The sequence below is a fragment of the Vicugna pacos genome, chromosome 18 (assembly GCF_048564905.1).
Source record: "Vicugna pacos chromosome 18, VicPac4, whole genome shotgun sequence".
In the NCBI taxonomy this organism is placed as follows: domain Eukaryota; kingdom Metazoa; phylum Chordata; class Mammalia; order Artiodactyla; family Camelidae; genus Vicugna; species Vicugna pacos.
In genome coordinates this window covers 34,551,047-34,572,250 of record NC_133004.1, presented here as the reverse complement: position 1 = coordinate 34,572,250, position 21,204 = coordinate 34,551,047, and the positions used below count along the sequence as shown (strand labels likewise).

Here is a 21,204-nt window from a genome sequence, read left to right as displayed (position 1 = left end):
CGCGCGGGTTGAGAAGCCTTGCTCCCGACCCAGCGTGGAAAGCTCCCAAGAGTCCTCCAACCTACCCCAGACTCTGAAAGACTTGGAAAGAGCATAAAAAGGCAAGTAAAGATATATTTCCTTTACTGCAGATATTTCTATCCATTATCTCCAGGTTCTTTAGAATAGAAAATATTCTCTCAAGGACACAGATTCTTCATGGAGAAGGTGGCAGGAAGCACATTCAAATTCCCTCTCAGTCAGTTATTAGCCTTCTCTGAAGTGTAGTAAAGTGTGAGCAGTACTTACCTCAAAGAATGTTCATTAGAATTAAATGAGATAATGCATAGAAAGGCTTTAGAAGAGTGCCATGCACACCAGAAAAACATTCAATAAAGATTTGTTTTTATCATCGCCTTTATCTGGGTTTCTTAAAGTGATTAAATCTCAGCCACTATCATCTTAAGAGCAACAACAACAAACCTGGAGAAAATAGTTAGCTTTCGCTGCTTGCTTGTGCCTTAGTATCTAAGAAATGACTTTATTTCTCTCCCTCCCTCCTTCTCTCTCTCTCTCTTTCTCTCTCTCTCTCTCTCTCTCTCTCACACACACACTCTACTTGGAAATAAGCAAGTGTAAGTAAATACCCCAGACATCAAACCAACGTAATAGAGGCTAAAGTCAGAGCAATCTAAAAAGGCAGGTTTTATCTTCTCTGATGACTAACTGCAATTCTAGGAATGTATTTCATGTCAGTATTTTGGGAAGAATCACTTTTTAAGTTATTGAAATCTAAGATCTTAACTCAAGTGAATCAAGGTTTTAAATAAAACTTGATCTTTAACTCACTCTGTGTTGCCAAGACAACTCAGCATTAAAGTATAAAATTTCCTTTCCATAAAAAAAAAATCATTAACTTTAATCCCTCTGTGAGATGAGTAGAAGGGCTGACTTTATCAGAACTGCAAAATTAACCTAAAACTCAGAAAGCAGAGTAACTGAGCACTGGCTAAGCCCTAACCACTGGAAGTCAGACACACCAGGTTCAAATTCTGGCTCTATTACTAGGCTGGTCTGTGTCCTTCATCAAGTCACTCCCCGTCTCTACACCCATTCCCTGATCTACAAGATGGGGAGTTCACAGCACACATGCACACAATTACAAGAATTCAATGAAATAAGCCACATGAAATAACTAGTCTGCTACCAGGCCCAGCATATAAGCATTCAAAAAATGTTATTTGCAAAGATTTTTATAATAATTATTATTTCATGAGTTGAAATAGAAATTCAATTAATTGTTTCAAATAAAATGGCAATTCCATTCAATTCAAAATACAACTGACCCATGGGCAACAAGGTCCAGTTACATGAGAACTTTTTATAGGAAAAATTTGGGGAGATTTTTGACAATTTGAAAAATCTCACAGATGCACCCTATGGCTTAGAACTACCCAAAAAAATGAAGGAAAAGTTAGGTTATGTCATGAATGCATAAAACATATGCAGATACTAGTCTATTTTATCACTTACTACCATAGCATATACATAAATTATTAAAAACTTAAAATGTATCAAAACTTACGCACACAAACACAGACCATACATGGCCCCATTCGCAGTCTGGAGAAATGCAAACAAATGTAATGACATAGCATTAAATCATAACCGCACAAAATTAACTGTAGCACCTCCCGTACCACAGTAGTAATTTCACAGCCACCTCTGTTGCTCCTTCATTGAGTGCAAGTGTTGAGAGTCCGCTTAAAATGCTGTGTGACACTAATCATCTCCACATAAGCAGCTCGTCTCTCCAGTAAATTGTAAATTGCAGTAAAAAGTGATCTCTTGCGGTTCTCTCACAGTTTTCATCGTGTTTAGTGCGATACCATAAACCCTGAATAACACCAGGGGACCCGTACGATGTGCCGCTATCGATGCTGGAAGTGCTCCCAAGAAGCAGAGAAAAGTCATGACATTACAAGAAGCAGCTGAATTCGTTGATAGATACTGCAGATTGAGGGCTGCGGCTGTGGTTGCCTGCCACTTCAAGATAAATGAATCCAGCATAAGGACCATTTAAAAAAAAAAAAAGGAAAGAAAAAGAAAGGAAATTCATGCAGCTGTCACTGCAGCTACGCCAGCAGGCCTGAAAAGCTCGTGCTATTTGTGAAATATGTGTTTATCTCGTATTGAAAATGCAGCTTTTCTGTGGGTGCAGGATTGCTAGAGGAAAGGTGTACCTATAGACATACGATTGGAGACAAAGCAAAGTCATTATATGACAACTTAAGGCCAAAGGAAGCTGAAGGAGCTAAAGCTGGAGAATTCAATGCCAGCAAAGGATGGTTTGATGATTTTTAGAAAGAGGTTTGGTTTTTAACATGTCAAGATAACAGAAGCAGCAGCTTCAGCCGCCCAAGAGGCAGCAAATGAGTCCTCAGATGCCATCACGAAAATCATTGAGGAGAAAGGGTATCTTCCTGAACAGGTTTCTAACGTAGTCAAAGGTGCCCTGTTCTCGAGGGGGAGGGCAGAGCATCAGAGGACATCTATTAGTACGGAAAAGAAGCGAGCACCGGGACTTAAGGCAGTTAAGGGACAGGCTAACTCTACTGTTCTGTGCAAATGCTGCCCGGTAAATGATCAGGACGGCCCTTCTCTATAACCCTGCTTACCCCCGAGCCTTGAAGGGAAAGATAAACACCAGCTGCCAGTCTTTAGGTTGTCCAAGAAGGCCTGGACAATGAGGACACTTTTTCTAGACTGGTTCCATTGATGCTTTGTCCCTGAAGTCAGGACGTACCTTGCCAGTAAGGAACTGTCTTTTAAAGTTCTTTTGCTATCAGGCTATGCCCCTGGTCATCGAGACCCCATGAGTTCAACACCAAAGGCACTGAAGTGGTCTACCTGCCCCCAAACACAATGTCTTTAATTCAGCCTCTAAATCAGGGGGTTGGAAGGAACTTTAAGGCTCATTACACGTGGTACTCCATGGAAAGGATTGTCGGATCCTGACATAGAGAACACTGTGAAAGTCTGGAAGGATTACAGCACTGAAGATGCCATCATTGTTCTAGAGAAACGTGTGAACAACGCGGCTGCAGGAATTGTGTTCAGCTGTTGTGCATGACTTCATATTTATGACAGAGCCAACCAAGGAAATCATGAGAGAGATTGTGGATACAGGTTTAAAAAAAAAATGAAGGAGAAGAAGAAGAAGAAAGGAAATGAGGGAGGTAGAGAGGAAGAGGAAGGAAGGAAAGAGAGAAAGAGAGAGAGAGAGAGAGAAAGAGAGAAAGAGAGGAAGAAAGGAAGAAAGGAAGAAAGGAAGGAAGAAAGAAAGAAAGAAAGAAAGTAAGTAAGTAAGTTAGTTGGGGGGAGGCATTGAAGGGTTTCAAGACAGAGATCTTGGAGAACTTCAAGAGTTAACAGACACCACCCAGAAGAGTTAACAGAAGACGACTTGGTGGAGATGAATGCTTCCTCAACCAGTGCTAGATGATGAGGAAGAAGACACAGAAGAAGCAACGCCAGAAAAACTGACACTAGACAATCTGGCAGAAGGGTTGTGATTACTCAAGACTGCTTTTGACTTCTTTCACGACATGGATCCTTCCATGATATGGGCGCTGAAACTAAAGCAAACGGTGGAAGAAGGATTGATACTGTATAGAAACACTTTAGAGGAATGAAAAAGCAAAAAAAACAGTAAGATGGAAATGACTGTGTATTTCCACAAAGTTACACGGAGTGTGCCTGTCTCCCCTGCCTCTCCCTCCACTCCTCCACCTCTTCCATCTCTGCCACCAGGAGACCGTAAGGTCCACCCTCTCCTCCTCCTCCCCTCCACCTACCCAACGGGAACATGACAAGGATGGAGACCTTTATGATGCTTTACTTCCACTTAATGAATAGTAAATACCCACCACGCCATACCATTAATAACCTTATCTGCTGTGCATGTGTGCATCTTCATGTGAAAAATCTAATAACCGCCCAGCAAGAACTGTATGAGAAGTTATTGTGTCATCATCATCGTCACCTAAGTACTTGTCATGCAGGACAACGCATGCAAGACTTGTGTTGAAGTGGACAACATATCCTTACACAGGCGTAAGATGAGTGACATCTAATATAAAATTAACAATGTGTTACTTTTCTTATTGCTTTACAACTTTGCTTTCAAAGACTCCCAGTACCTTACAGTATGCCTGCCTCTCAATCTAATTGGAGAAACTGCACATTAGCCTAACATCACAGGTAAGCGGTTTTTTAAAAAAAAAAAAGTAACGTTTCCAGTACTGTATTATGAATATGACTGTAACATTATATGCCACAAAAGTTTTATAACCATTCATTAGTGTACAGGCTGGGTTACTGTGAAGCAATGGTATTGACTACAATCAGCTACATAAAGCAATCGTATTGCTGCTTCTTCATTATCAGTGTATGAATCGTCATACCTGGAGGTAAATATGAATTTCCTTTTCACACTATCTTTCTATTTTTGATGCCGAGTGTTAGTAGTGTGTAGGACATCTACAGTGTTTTGTATCATATAAGACAATATTGACATAAGTACAGACAATTAATCTTGTAAATAGATGACATAAACTTATGGTATCGATAAATACAGTACAGTACTATAAAAGTATTTTCTTTTCTTTATAATTTTCTTAATAATATTTTCTTTTCTCTAGGCTTACTTTATTGTAAGAATATAAAACACACCTTAATTGACTATTGATGTTACTGGCAAGGTTAGTTTCTGGTGTACGGCATACTGATTCAGTTTTATATATATACATACTTTTTCTACAAAGTTTTTGACCTCAGCAACAGTCGCCATCAACTGAGACCACGAAAGCCTTGTGGGTAACATGGGGGTAACAGGTACTGGGGTAGCGGAGAGGGGGTGATAGATACCATGTGTTCTATTTTAGACTTGTAAAGTGTGATATGTAGGTTAGAGATCTGAATGTGTGTCCAGTGTTCAGGTTTGGATTCTGGGAAAAAGGTCTGGGTGGAAATAAACATTTTACCAAATGGATGGTATTTCACTGCAGGGGCCGAATCAGATTACCAAGGAAATAGGGTAGTTAGAGAAGAGGACACAGACTGAGACCTAGATACTCACGTATCTGGGGAAAGAAAGAGGGGCCAGCAAAGGACACTGCCAAGCAGCAGCCAGGGAAGGAGAAGGGAAACTTAAAAGCAAAGAGATCAACTGCCATCTTCTCTGAAAGCTACTTTGGTTAACCAAACCTGCCCCATTAGACAACAACAAAACAAACAAAAAGCAAGACAAAAAAAAAAGCATTAAAAATAATGACTCGAGGATTTTAAAATTATCCTAATTTTCTCAAAAGTACGGTGCTGAGAACGTGTAAAACCTTCAAAAAGTACACTGTTATCTCACGGCCACTGTCAGAGGTAATCACAATGCTCCCCCCCAAAATGAGGCTCCGGGGACTCAACCCCATGCTCTCTCTCCTTCACTGTCCTCAAAGAAATGTGCCAGAAAATGAGACATCCTCTCAGTTCCTGACGGAAAGGAGTCCTGGAGCAGGAGGACAGCCCCGGAACGGCAGACACGACGCTTCAGTCGCAGGTCTATAAGGTTAATTCCCACTGTGCGTCTGTTTCTCTCACACAGAGTCTGTTCATGTTTTCCCTAAACCTTATCCATTTCACAACTAAACTCTGTTTTGTTCGGGGTTTTTTTAAGCAAGTTTTCTGATGCTCCTCTCAACCTGAAGAGTTTCCTGACCCTGAACAACCACTGCAGTCATTGTGTTAACTAGGAAGGACGCCTTATCTCACTGACAGATGCCAAAGCAGAAACTTCAGATTCCAGAATTTTTACCAATAAGCTGAATAATCCAGAAATAAAAGTGATATAGGGTTCAACGTAGAGTTTCCCTATTTCTTTCTTTTTTGGGGGGGAGGGGGAGACAGAGAGAAAATTGGTTAATAAAGAACCTTTAGTCTGAATACTTTCTTATGTCTGTTTTCTTATCACGGTATAATTGACAAATATGAGTATTCCTATTTCTAAAGACTGGACCAATCAGACATAAAACATTTTCTTCTTTCTTTTCAATAACAACACAGTTTCTGGTCAAAGGCCAAAGTTCCTAAGAACCCCTCCTGGATGAAAGCCACATTGAAGTCTATCTTTGATATAGCCACTTCCACTCGGAGGGTTTTTTCATAAATAGGCTTCAGAAAACAATTAGCAGGTGGTGTTGTCTTCCCCACCTCCCCCACCTTCCTTTAGGATGTGTACTTCAGCGTACCTCGTTCGTGAGAACCACCTGTTGGACACCCTTTATTTTTTGCATTACTTCACTTCCAGCTAAAACTCTACATAAAAACATTTAGAAACCAGTGATGTCTTTTTCACCTTTGCACCTTCAGCACCGAGGACATTCCTCACAGAGTGTTCACTCACCTGATGCCAGCTGAACTGATGGGAAACTGAGCTAAGGAAACCTGCACCCCATTGTCTGAAAGCTACTTCCCCTGCTGCGGGGGGATGTAGAGGGGGCAGGGAGCATTCTGAAAAGATGCTGAGTTGCACTGTAATTCTGACCCACTTGCGATCAATGTAAAGTTAATTCTGTGTGCGTATGAAGGGAAAGCTAATAAAGGTCGCGGGAAGAAAGCTGGTCTAATGATCAATGAAATAACTGAAAAGACAATGATTGCCCTCGGAATTGAGAACAGAAGCACAAAAAGGAAGCATTTAAAAGATCAGAATATCTTCAAAATGTGTCAAGGCTGGCCGCTCAGCTAAAGCTGGGAACTCAGAGGCAAAAACAATAACACCCACAACCAGTCTCATCCTACACAAAAACAAAACCCAGACTCATGGGAGAAAGTGCGTGACCACCACGGGGTGGGAAAGCAAAGGACTACAAGCCAGAGTATGGGAAATTACTCATGACTTCAAAGAATGACCTCTAAAGAGAGGCTAAAGTGGAAATAATCAGAATATAACAAACTAAGAAGAAAATGGCTTCAAGCCATTGAAAATTGCCTGTAATTTCCAATTTATAGGAGTCCTGTTCCTAAGGTTCAGTTTAAACCTGAAATTCATATTCTCCCAGATATAATATTATCAAAATGAAGATTAAGTTATCTTCAAACTCCCCAAACATCAAATTAATCTGTAACATACCTAGAGTATAGTACTATAAGTCTATTTCAGCGTCACCTAATCGAATTTAAGTATTTTCTCCTATAGGAAAATGTGTCCCAAGTCCCAACTAAGGAATCTGAAACATGCCTTTCCTTTTAGTTTTTTATTTTGTTTTGCTTCTTTTAAGCCACGGGGGTACACAGGTTAGCAGTATCAGAGCTGTAAGAGGGAAATCCCAATACAGGTGTGGAAGAAGAGAAAGGGGAACCGGTTTCCTGCAGGGCATCTGTAAGTGCTAACTCTGCATCCAAGATTATGCAGCTTCCCCAGGCCAGTCTCTAAGGAGGAGTTCTGACTCAGGGAAGATGGGGGCTGAAATGAACTCTTGAGTTACATTCCTGCATCTTTAGCATTCAAAAGTCGGATGCATGTCAGAGCTGTGCCCAGATGATGGTACTGGGTTCAGCAGAGGGAGAGTGACCTGCACCAGCCTCACCAGCCTCTCTCTGAAGCTGACTATCCAGACAGGAGGGGGATCTGTTTTACTTACACCCCTGGGGATGAGAGCATCACAGAACACAGATTTCCCTGATTGCAGGAGGAACTTGGGTTCATAAAAAAAGAAAACCTTACACCGTAACCACTGATAAAGACTAAGTGAAGTTATAAAATCTCACTGCCCAGCTGAACGTCCATAGAATAAACAACCATCAGTTTGAACATTTTAGATTCCTTTCTGCCAAGAACCAAGAAGACAGAAAACATAACCAACACCCTGAAATACTAAAACTCTGTCATTTTGCCCACGTTAAAAGAAAAAGAAAAAAATTTAACATCTTTGTATTGCAGACCGCTAGTTTTTCAGAAGAGCTCCAGATTCCTTCACATTATGTATTTCACCCTTTAAAAATTAGGTTTGTAAAAATTTTTTTGTAATACTATAGTTTCACAATAGGATTTGCTGTGGTCATTACAGCAATGAGAGAAATTTTCAAAAAAGTTAATAGCCTGTTTAAGCACAGAATGAAGTAAAAAGCATTAATAAATAGTCACCACAATACAAAATTTGGAAAGTAAGGGAGTTCTCACGCTTCGTGAAAAGACAGTGACTGAGAGCTCCTTTATCCCCACGTGCTGACCTGTCTACTGCGCTTCACGCCTTCGCATACACACCTGTTTCCTACTACGGCTGTGAAGAAAAACTGCTCCAGTACCCTCAAGAGTGCCCGTGTACAAACATTAACCAGTTCCAATTTGAAAACCTTTCCAAAAAATTCATGGTCGATTAAATAAATAGATGTTTTGCTGGCATGGTAATATTTTGTCAAGTCATTTAATTAAGGTATGAGAAAAGAGTCCTTTGCGAGAATTGCAAGGGCCAAGTAGATACTCTATAAAAGCTACTTTTAAGAATGAATGACTGGGCAGTTGTTGAATTTCTGGGGGTCATTCCCCACCCCGCCTTAGGCATTCTCACCCCTACTCAGGACTCATTTGTTCACAGACATGCTCTTCACTTTCTCCCTGCAACCTGGTACCTGTCAACCCCCTACAAGATGGTACAGATTTTTTAAAACGCTTGTGTTTCTTATGCCACGAGTACCTGAAGACAAACCATCTGAGATGCCTACTGATTAAAGCAAGCACGAGGCTCCTAATCAGGTACATGTTTCTGCACAGGACAAGCCCCTGCAACAAGCCAGGCAGACAGCAAAGAATCTGTGCTCACTGAGCTCACCTAACACATGTTATTAATGTGAAGAAAGGAGGCCTCATGATTTATTCATCACTTATTTCCATTTAAAGTGCATTTGCAAAAATGCTCCTGTCAGAAAAATTACTATCAAAACTCAGATTGTTGTTCTGTATCAAGGACATCTCGGAATGGAAAAATGAATGTCTACTCCTTAGGGCTGCTTCCTTCCATACAAACTGCCTGGGACACAGTCTATTCAGGAAGATTCCCAGATGTCCAGGAAAATACATATCCTTGATCAGCATCCCCTTATTTAAGGCTTCAACTTGCTCTTTAAGCACTAAACCAACAAACTTATTAGAATATAAAGATAAAACTGCTGGCATTGGCTTGCTTCCGATGCAACCATCTGGGATGGTTAATTGTACGTGTCCACTTGGCTGGGCCACGGTGCCCAGATATTTGGTCAGTGTGCTCCATGTTTCCATGAAGGTGTCTTTGGGATGAGATTACCATTTAAATCTCTGAGTAAAGCAAACTGCCTGCCAGAATGTGGGTGAGCCCCGTCCAATCAGTTGAAGGCCTCAAAAACACTAAGGCTGACCTCCCCCAAGCAAGAAGGATTTCTGCTGGCAGACGGCCTTTGGATCTGAACTGCAGAGGTTCCTTAAATCTCTAGTCTGCAGGTCTACCTCAGCGAATTATTTTTATTTATCTTTCTGACTGCTGAAGCCTGCAAAACTACAGGATCCAATTCCTTAAGTTAATTTCTCACTCTATCAGCCTCTCTCTATCCATCTCTCTCTCTACACACCCACACAGCATCCTGTTGACTTTGTTTCTCAGGAGAACTCTGACTAATAACTAGCCAAAAGAAAACAATATTTTGCTTTGAAATTTATTTAAAAGGTATACAGTTTATTTTAAGATCAACAATCAATAATATTAACTAAATCAACAAAGAGTCTAAGAAAAGCTAGTTAAATTCCTGATGTGGAGTCTTCCTAGTTCTTCACTAAACAGTCTCATTTAATTTTGCAAAAGATTGATAAGAGACACTGCTTTACCCAAATAAGAGAAAATATGTTTTCAAAAAAAAAAAAAGCTTGAGACTAAAAGCCAAGATGAAATATTAAAATATTTATCAGCATCTCTGCAGAGGTACAACGGTAAGTCAGCACGGACACACACATACAAATATGTTCAAGTCAACTTTCCCTAGAAAACTCACAAAGAATAAAATAAAGATGTAATTACTGACTACCCTTTATAAATCACTATTGAGCTTCAATCATTATTTGCATTACTCTCCCAATTTCTCCCAAGAAATCAAAACAGTAATAAGAAGTACTGTGGTAAAAATAAGGAGATACATTTGGTCTTTGTCCCTGGTTCCTGGCACAAAGCCCCTGGAACCCCTGGGGCTTCCTGAGTGGTAGGAGTGGCTTTTGTCATTCACAAGGGGCCCCTTTTGAGTACCTCTGAGTTTGTGCAAATGAGGTGACATAGGGTAGGCCCCCTAAATAGCCAAAGGATGGAGCTGATCACCAGCAAGACTCTGTGTTTAAAGGACTGGAAATTTCAACCACACCCACGGACCTGTGAGAAAAGGAAGCAGGGCTGCAAATTAGCTCTACAAAAACTCTTGAACAAGACTTGCTGAGCCTCCGGGTTGGTGAATGTATCCACATGCCAGGGGGGTGGTGCACCCCAATTCCACAGGGACAGAAGCTCCTGACCTCTGGACCCTTCCGGACCTGGCCCCATGTACCTCTCCATCTGGCTCTTCACCTGTGACCTCTATAATCCTCTCCATCTGGCTGTTCATCTGTGACCTCTATAATATCCTTTATAATAAACTGGGAAACATAAGTAAATATTCTGTGCTCTGTGAGCCACTCTAACAACTAATGGAATCCGAGGAGGAAGCTGTGGGAACTTCCAGCTTACAGCCAGTTGGTCAGAAGCACAGGTAACATCCTAGACTTGTGACTGGCATCTGAAGTGGGGGCAGTCTTATAGGACTGAACCCTTAATCTGTGGGGTCTGATGCCATTTCCAGAGATTGATTTAAATTTGTCGGACACCCAGGCAGTGTCTGCTGAGACCCTGAGAACCCCTTGGTGGTGTGAGAAAAAAACATCAGGAGCCCTATAACCTCAAGAAGCAGTGACCTGACAGAATGAATTACTTCGCATCAAAGAATCATCTGATCTTCAAAATGCCAATTACCGGGGTTAATAAAGACTCCCATTTATGATGCTAGCACCACAACTGTGTCCTTATCAAAACAACCTTGGGTAGAATTCATTTTTTTTGTGGTTGCGTATGAAAGGAAAGCAGAACAAAGGAGAGAAGGACTAACAAGTGGCAGGCGGAGGCAGAGGTCTACACGTTTAACAGGGAGCAGGGAGCCAACAAATTTCAGTGGACCGTCTGCAGCGGTCTTTATAAAGCCATCAGTTTACAGGTCCACCATGTCTACCTACAGCAGTGGGTCTCAAAATATGTCCCTAGTTCAACAACATCGATACCACCGGGAAATCTCTTAGAAATGCACGTTCTTGGTCCCTACCTCAGACTTACTGAATCATTCTCGAGGAAAGGGGACCAGGAGTCTCTATTTTAACGAGTGATTCTGATGCACACTAAAGCTTGAGAACCAGCAATCTCCAGGAACGCCAAGTTCCTTTAACTCTGAGACAGAACTAGATCAGGAAATTCTGGAAGCTGAGAGGCAGAATTCTATACATCATGATGGATTTTGTGGAGGAAATTTTATTAATATTAATCCTCCTTTTTAATAAGGCATTTACTCAAAAATGCTTTCCCAATACTATCCGATATTATTTAAGAATCTTCCAATGATCTAAAATTTCCTTCCACTCATAAGGCTGTTTTGTGCTGAGTGTACCATGTTATAAATAGCTTTGAATTAAGTTTTTTTTTAGTTCTTCTATCAGATGGGATATCAAGTTATCAGGTAAAACAAAAAAGGCCAAGATGTATATAATATTTCTACAAAGTTTTCACTTCCCTATACGAGAATTTGCCAGCAGGGACAAAATCCTGCCAAAGAGGCAATTGCGTTGCCAATTTAATTCAGGTTACCGGCATTCCTTTGTAGAGCGAAGAAAAATACCTTTAAACTGCTTGATCATGTTCTGATGGTTTTCAATGGCTTCCTTTAAGATCATTTCAGGCTGGTCCATCTTCCACCGCCATTCAGTACCCACCGGATTGGTGTGGTGCCTGGAAAAGAGGCAAACATTCTAAAGGACTCCCTGCATTAGATCTCAGCTAGTCACCCACTCGGAGGGAGTCCATGTTATCATAAAATCAGGGTTGGTTTCCTCCTAAAAGCTCAGCTATTTACAGCTGTATTTTATGATTTATTTTAAGTCGCGACACCTAGCATGTGGAGAGAGAAGAGAAGTGCCTGGGCAAGACGGAGGCTTACTCAGAACAGTACAAAACGTGCACCCCTCTCTCCTAGCCACATGCACTAGGCTAGACAAGCATCCAGTAACAACCAACAGGGAAATGCTGTTGCAAAATCATACTGACAGGGTCTCTCCCCCAGAGGCAGTGCGACAGGAAGACCTAAAGCTTACGATGGATCAGACACGGAGGAAAAAGCCTCCAGCAAACTCCACGCTGCACACCAGGTACCTCCGGAGGACACCAGAGAAAAAAGTGTGCCGATTTCCAAACACAGGGAAAATTCGCCTCAGTCGCAAGTGTACTAGAAAAGGTTTCTGACCTTAAACAAAAAACTATGAGTCATACAAAAAAGCAAGAAAACAACACATTTCCAATAGAGAAAGCAATCGACAGACCCTAACTCTTTTGACACAGTGTTGAAACTATTTGACAAGGATTTTTTTTAAAAACTGTGATTATACTATGTTAAAAACCCTAACAGAAAAAGGTGAACAACATGCAAGACCAGATGGGTAAATTCTGCACAGAGATGAAGACTATAACATAATCAAATAGAAATGCGAAATATAAAAAAAAAGGTCTTCAACAGGCTCAACAGTAGACTACGAACAGCTGAGGAAAGAGTGAAAAAACATGGAGAGGCCAATGCAAATAAGCCAAATGAAGCACAAAACAAAAGTAAAAAATACGACACAGCATCCAAGAGACATGGGACAATATCAAAAGGTCCAAAATATACATAATTGGAATTCCAGAACCAAAATACAAATAGTTGAAAACCCAGAAAGGAAACTGAGAGAACAAAGCAGAAAAAAATGCAGAAAAATTTTGGCCAACGGTTTTCCAAAGTTAATGAGAAACAATTAACCACAGAGCCAAGCAGCTCACAGAAAAACAACCAGGATATTTTAAAACAGCCTAAAAATACCATATCCAAACAAATGAAAACACAAGAAAATGAGAAAATCTTTAAGTCAGAGAAAAAGACACATTACATGAGAACAAAGATTAAAAATTACTTCCAACAACTCAACAGAAAACAAGTAAGCCAGATGAAACTATAATGACACCTGAAAGAACGCTTAAAGGAAACAAACTAACTTGTCAACTCAGGATTTTATACCCAGTGCAAGTATCTTTCAAAAAATAGAGAAATAAAGATTTTTGCAGACAGAATCTGAGAGAATTCCTTGTTAGCAAACCTACATTACAGGGTATGTTAAAGGGAATTGTCCAAGCAAAAGAAACAAAAACCAGATAGTAACCCGAATTACAGAAAGAAATCATGAATGCTGAAAAAGGAAAAAGTAAGAAAACATGGATTAATCTACGCTAAACGAAATAAGCCAGACACAGACAAATACTGCATAATACCACTTACATGAGGTATATGAAACAGTCAAACACATAGAAGCAGAGAAAAGAATGGTGGCTGCCAGGGGCTAGAGCAGGGGGAAATGGCCACTTCCTATTCAACATTCAACAGGTACAAAGTTACAGTTGTGCAAGATCATTGAGTTCTAGGGCTGTGCCGTACAGTGCTATAATTAACAACACTGTATTTCACACCTAAAACTTTGTAAGAAGGTAGAGCTCAGGTTAAGTGTTCTTACCACAATAATGACAATAAATCATTGCTTTGAAGCAAAATTGTATTATGTCACCAATATAGAGAATGGGGACATTTCTGTGGAAGGTACACACTTGAGTAACTACTTTAAAAACAAAAGGCCCTTTACACATACTTCTCTTCTGCTTTCTAAACAGTTATTTCATTTAGCAGATTAAAAATCTGATTCTAAATCTTTATGCACTTTGATATGAAAGGATCGCTACAAAGAGACAGAAAGAAAAAGCAAGATGCAGAACACTGTACAATATCCTGCCATTTGTGCATAGACAAAGACACACACACACAACTTTATACACACACACACATTAGTTTTATCTGCATATGTGTAGAATATCACTGAAAATCTAAATGACTGAAAGACAGGAATGGAAGGGAGACAATTTTCATGGTGTAACCTTTTGTTACATTTTGAACTTTTTACTAGATGTAAGGGTGACCATTCAAAATACATTTAAAACATAGTTTAAAAACTTGTACTCACCACTCAAGACCAGTAAACTTTAAGTTTTATTGAGTTATAACTCGTGTTATCATAAAATTCCATTTAAAGTATACAATTCAATGGCTTTTAGCATATTCAGAGTTATGCATCTGTAACCACAATCAATTTTTGAATATCTTCATCATCTCAGTAAGAAACCCTGGTCCCCTTCACTCTTCAATCCCAGCATCCACCTCAGTTCCAGGCAGCCACTGACCTACTCTCCATCTCTATAGGTCTGTCTCTCCTCGGCATCTCGTGGAACTGCAATCATGTGATAACACAGTCTTTTGTGACTGGCTCCTCTCACTTAGTATCATGTATCACTACTTCATTCCTTTTTTATTTCCAGGCAATATTCCATTGAATGGATATACACACACTGTGCCTACCCATTCACCAGCTGATGGACAGCCCGTTTATTTTCGATTTGGGGACATCATTAATATCTTTTCACGTGTTTGTTGGGCAGTTGTCCATCTTCTTTGAAGAACTTTCTGTTTAGATCCTTCGCCCATTTTTGTAATCAGATTATTTGTTCAAAACAGATATAACTCTTAATATGAAATTTCGAAGTACAAACAGAAATAAGAGACATACAATGGTAAATACGGGCTATCTATACACATAATTCTCAACAACTCCGTCTGAAAATTAGCAGAATAATAATAGCTTATCTATCTACAACAGTATACTGCCCATATTATTAAAAAGAAGTAAGAAATTCATTTTGGAAGACTCACAGCCATACATCAAACTGTAGTTTTAAAATATTCGTATATGCACAATCTCATTCAAGTAATTAAGCCTCACAGCACCCTTGTAAGGAAAACATTGCTGTTTTATTTTACAGTTAGGAAACTGAGGCTCAGAGGTTATTTTAAGAACTTGTTAAAAAGAATAAAAAAGTTTATGTAAGCATTTAAATCAATTTTACTAGGTCTTTTCTGACATTTATATATTATTCATAATTAAAACAGATGGTGAATTCTAATTTTAAAGTTAGTGTATACTAATACTTCTTTACCAGAAGCCATGATAAATAAAACATCTCCATTTACTTTCACCTTTGTAAAATCTCATTAATGAACTTGTTAAGCATATTTTTTGCTTTTTAAAAAACTGGGTAAGTTTGCTGCTAGGGAAACTGAAGGATTTTTGCATTATTGGTTATAAACAGGTAATACAGATAAGGAGTGTTAACCACTGAATCTTGCTACTTTCTTTGAATCTTGACTCTCAAAAAAACAACTTATGTCAAGAATCTTGGAAAGAGATTAGAAGAGATTGTAAAATGTGATTTTTTTTTTAATTTTAGCAGAGTGAGAAGGAGGGTGGTGTATAGCTCAGTGGTAGAGTAGAGTATAGCTCAGTAGTATGCACAAGGTTCTGGGTTCAATCCCCAGTACTTCCACAAAAAATAAATAAACCTAATTACCTACCTCCCCCCAAAAAAAAGAGAATAAGAAGAGATTCTAACATGTCAAATAACGAGAACTAGGACCCAAAAGCACTTGGTTCTTTATCCTTCAAGCTAAATATTATGTGATCCAAATATTTCCATCCACATAATCATATGGCTTTTCTTCTGCAAGTGCTCACACTGTAATATATTACGTTTTATAAGCATATACCCTATTACTAAAAAGGAGGTGTGATATATCCTTTTATTTCAATGCTGCCATTTTCCACATCCCCTTCAATGTAAAAGTATCTTTGGACCACTGTACACAGGATTTCTCAACCTCAGCACAACTGACATCTCGGACTGAATAATTCTTCCCTGTGGAGGGTTGTCCTGTGTGTTAAAGGACATGTAAAAGCATCGCTGGCCTCTACCCACCAGATGCCAATAGCACCTCCGTCAATTACAACAATCAAAAATGTCTCCAGACATTGTCAGATGCCCTAGGTTGCCCCACGTGGTGAAAAATAGAAATGTTTGCCCCAGCTGAGAACCACTGATTTAACGGAATGCCCAGAAGAGACTTTTCTGTCTTTCACTATATTCCTGAATAACTAGAAAAGGGAAAACATGTAAAAGAACTTGATACAGGATGACAGTATTATATTCTTTTCTTAAAAGGCTTTTTTTTAACTATTATCTTTCAATCAAAGTATGTACAGATAAAACAATAACAGCTGGGATTCACATCAAAATAGTGAGGAGTAGGGTAGGTAAGTGGAACACGATTGGACATACATTATAAATGTACATAGAGATTCATTATACTAGTCACTCTATTTAAGTTCAAAAAACTTTGCAATAAAAGTTAGAAATAGCCCCTAATATGATATGCTGAGAAGGTCACATCACTTCTGTGGTATTCTTCCTAAAATCCAAAAATATCTGACTGCTACTCTTTAAAAATGTCAAGGTCATCAAAGACAAGGGAAAACTGAACTACTGGAGAAAACTGAAAGACACATGACACCTAAATTTGATGTGGGATCCTGAATTGGATCTAGTGGGAAAATCAATGAAACTCAAATCATTTCCAGTTTAACTAAGAGTATTGCATCAATGTTAATTTCTTGGTTTTGACAACTGTTCCACAATTAAGTAAGGTCTGATCATTAGGGAAAGTTGGGTAAAGAACATACAGGAACTATACTGTCTTTGGAAATCTGTAATCTAAAATTATTTCAAAACAGATAGTTATGCATATAAGATTTTAGGGATAGAGCAAGAGTCTTATATTTTAAAAAATTAAAATGGGATACAAAACAGAAAGTAGAGAATGATCTCAACTGTATCTTTAAAAATGAAAGGAAAGACTTACGGGGAAAAAAACAGAAAACAAATACTACAAAGCTTTAACAATAATTTCCCTGGATGCTAGAATTATAGATAGTTGTTTGTCTTCATAATTTCTTATGTTTTCCAAAATTTTCTATAATAAGCCTGGATTACTTTTATAATCAATGAAAAAAAATTTTTAAAGAATCATAGCTCTTGCAATCAAAATGAAAGATAAATTAAAAGCACAGACTAAGTATTAAATCATTTTGGTTGTTAAAGGGCAAAATAATAAGAACCTAAAACACAATCAGTAAAATTAAGTATACAAATGGATATAGTGAGTTAGAGAAAAAAGAGAAGAGATTTTCTGCCTAAGCCACTGGATAGCTAATGGTGCCACTACGAAAATAGGAAAGAGCAGGTTAACAGAGAGCATAATAGACTCCTTGTGGACAGACTGGGCTTGAATGAAGTACCTGTGGATCATCTGAAAGAATATATCCAACAGGCAATTGCAAACAGACGATGAAAACTCAGAAGGAAGACTGGGCTAGAGATAAAGAATATAAAGGTGTCAAGCTACAGGTATGCAGTGAAGCCGTGGAGATGGCATACTACTCCTGCTGTCATAATGCAGAGTGAGAAAAGAAAACCAAAGACAGAATCAGAGAGAATTCATCACAGAAGAGCTAACAAGGGGAAACTTGAAAAGAAACTGTCAAAGGGTTGGTGAAAAAAAAACTAGAAGAGACTGGTGTATCAAAGTCCAATAGAAGAAGTCCTTCTTTCTAGCATGCTTGGCTAGAGTTCAATTAAGATGAGAATTTAGTCGCCTCTGTTAGAACTGATGGTAAGGAAGTCATTAGGGATTACAACACGATGAGCGACAATGGAGTCACGTGTCGGCCTACAAAGAACGGAGGAGTTGTCAGTGAGGGAGAAAAACAAATTAGGAGCAAGCACGAAAGATTTCTGCAATTTAGGCATTTTCCCAACTTACATAAAAGATTTAATTCTACACATGATGGGCTGTATGCAGCCAGCTTAAAGACAACACTCAGGACTTATATTCCCAGCAAGATACCTGAAAAGCCTCCTACAACAAAACACCCAAACTGATACCTTACCACAAAAGTAGTCTTAGATAGAGAAGAAAAAGTAGAAAACCAAGGTAAACAAAAAGCACAAAATAAGAAATTAAAAATAAATATTTATCAAGAATGTATTTATTAATATTTATCAACATCAGTCATCATTATAGACAACAACTACACTCACCAGTTAAAAATAGACTGTCCAAGTGGATTTTTAAAAATCTTGTAACTTCACACACAGGTGAAAATATTTGTCTACAAAAGACTTACACACTAATATTCCTAACAGCTTTATTCATAATCAAGTAAAAACCTGGAAACAACTCAAATATTCAAACACAGGTGAATAAATAGATTGCGGTATAACCATAAAACAAACTACTCTTCAGAAATAAAAAGGGACGAGCTACTTATGTACATAACAACATGGGTGAATCTCAAAAACATTTCACTGAGTGAAAGAAACCAGACTCTAAAATGCATACTGGATGATTTCATTTTTATGCAGGTCTACAGAAAAAGTAAACTAATATGTGTTATCAGAAAGCAAATTAGTTTGCCTGGGGCTGTCATGAGATGAGAGAAATTGACTGGGACAGGGTACAAGGGAACCTCCAGGGGTAATAAAAATGTTTTTCATCTTGATCACGGTCGTAGTCACACAGTATACATATTTACCAAAACTCATTGAATTATATATTTTAAATAGGTGAATTTCATTGTATGGAAATAAAACTGCAATACAGTTGATTTTTAAAAATTGATCCAGCCAAACACTTGTTTATAAGTAACCCATCTAAAATATAAGGACACATTAAAGTTGAAGTTACATAAAGAAAGGAAAAAGAGAGACCCAGCAAGTATTAGTAACTAAAAGAAATCTAGTATAGTTATATTAATATCAGAAAATACAGACTTTGAGTCAAAAAAAGCATTATTATGGATGAAGAAGACTAAATAATGATAAAACAAATAATCAGCAACATAAAATAGATTATTACCCAACAATTTTACAGTACATTGTTTTCATGCGTCTATGATACAGTTTTTTTAACCTGACCACTCATGGACTAGGCATGCAGCACTTCTCAATAAATTTTATATATTTGGTATTAGAAGTCATGTATTATAGCAATACTACAATTCGGTTAAAATTTAATGACAAAAATATAATCCCCTAAAATCTAACTTTTAACAAAAACACTTCTTTGACCCTTGAGCTACAAAGAAGTCAAAATGGAAATTAGAAAGTATTTACAACTGAATAATAATTAAATAATCAAAATCTATGGGATATAGCTAACGAAGGAGTTAGAGGAAAATTGACAATGGAAGTCCTACAGATGACTTAATTAGCTAATGGTCCAGTTTAAGTCAGAAAAAGAAAAGGAGTAGAATAGTATATTATTGAACAAGAAAACAAAGATAATGGAGAGGAGTCACAAGGTTAAAATCTAGGCTTTCAAAAACTTTAAAAATTGGCAAACCCCTGATAAAACTGGTCAAAACAGAAAACCAACCAAATGCATAAATATACTCTTAGGAATGGAAAAGAGGATTAATTACAGAAGCAGCGGAGCTTCTGGTAAATCTGAGTGCAGTATTGGGTAGAAATGGATTATTACACATCATTTCATCTTTGGTCACCATGGCCATTCATTTTTACTTACCGCCAACAGAAGACACATTTATTCGCACATGCCAAGCTCGGGGTCGTTTCCATGCAACGATGGCTTTCAATGCCATAGAATGTATGTTTATAGCAACCTCCTCTCCCTCGGAGCATGGACTGCGAAAGTAAAAAACAAAGGATAATTTGAATAAAATCCTCAAAGCAAGGAAACAAAACACCAAGGCATCATTTTAAAGACGAAACCATGTGTTTCATAACCATAAATACCCCTACTGGTATGTGCATGAGGCAGAAAATCAACGTTGTAGCATTATAGTGCTCAGATGGTGTTTGGGGTTTGATAATGTTTGAGTTTTCTAAAACCTAATGAGATAAACCAATGATTCATTAACTTTGAAAGCTCTATGGAGGGACCATGGATGCTTTCATTTTCAAATCCATCCAACTGCCTTAAATATTAGTACAATAATATATAATGCCAAAGGACAGATAAGGGAGGTTCCCTGAAAAGGGTGGTCGGTGGGTAGTGCTCATCGGAAAGAGAATCTGTTTTGAATAAAGGAAGATGGGTGAGAGAATGCCTCCGGGAGCATATTCTAAGTCAACTGAATGGTAGAATTTGAGCATACTGAGACTGCTGAGGGGATAAGCAGCATGTAAATAAGAAACAGATTATTCCAAAAAAGAACACTATTTAATATTTGATTGGTAAAACCACTGTAGGTGTAGTAAGAATGGGTAATTTGAAGAAATACTGCAGATCAACTTAGGGTTAGAATCACAAGACGCTATCAAGCTTCTTTCTCAATGTATCACTAGAAAGACCCAACCCAGAGCTCTGTGTAAGAGGGACTTGACTTCAGTAAAAGTGAAACCAGTGAGGAGGAGGTTATGCAAGAAAGATCATGGTGACTTGGCCCATAATACTAGTGCAGGAAGGGGGAAGGGTACTAAAGAGGTACATTCAATGCCATTCCCAATTAGCGGGGCAAAACAGAGGAAGTCGTCCAAGATTTTGGGCCTACGTGACTGAAATATGATGAAATTAACAATAGGAACAACAAATGAGGGGGGACACAGATGGATAGCCTATAGATACATATCTCAAGGTACAACATAACATCAGTGCACTGATATTACAGTGCTGTTCACACAAAATCTACCAGCTTGTTACTAAGTCAACTGGTCACAAAGTCTTATTTTTTTTTGTCCTGATAAAAGGGGGTTCCCCTGTCCATCTCACTTAATACTTGCATTAAGGGGGGAAAAAAAGGAGTGAAGGAAAAATAATATTCAGAATACCTATGCCTGTAAATCCAAGTTCCCAATAAAATATTCAAGAAAGCAAACCAAA

The 21,204-nt window shown here is 38.5% G+C and overlaps 1 protein-coding gene across 2 annotated transcripts in view; it reads right to left on the bottom strand.

The window, feature by feature from the left end:
- The window catches only part of LOC102537787 (S-adenosyl-L-methionine-dependent tRNA 4-demethylwyosine synthase TYW1), a 195,572-nt gene that overhangs the window by 133,121 nt on the left and 41,247 nt on the right, over positions 1-21,204 (bottom strand). For both annotated transcript variants that reach the window (XR_012061233.1, XM_006201352.4), the window contains exons 10-11: positions 19,888-20,006; positions 11,965-12,074 (exon numbers count right to left, since the gene is read on the bottom strand). Coding sequence is in view for 1 of the 2 variants with exons in the window: in XM_006201352.4 (XP_006201414.1) it covers positions 11,965-12,074; positions 19,888-20,006 (229 nt within the window). In the remaining variant the exon portion in view is untranslated. The remainder of the gene's footprint in view (positions 1-11,964; positions 12,075-19,887; positions 20,007-21,204) is intronic.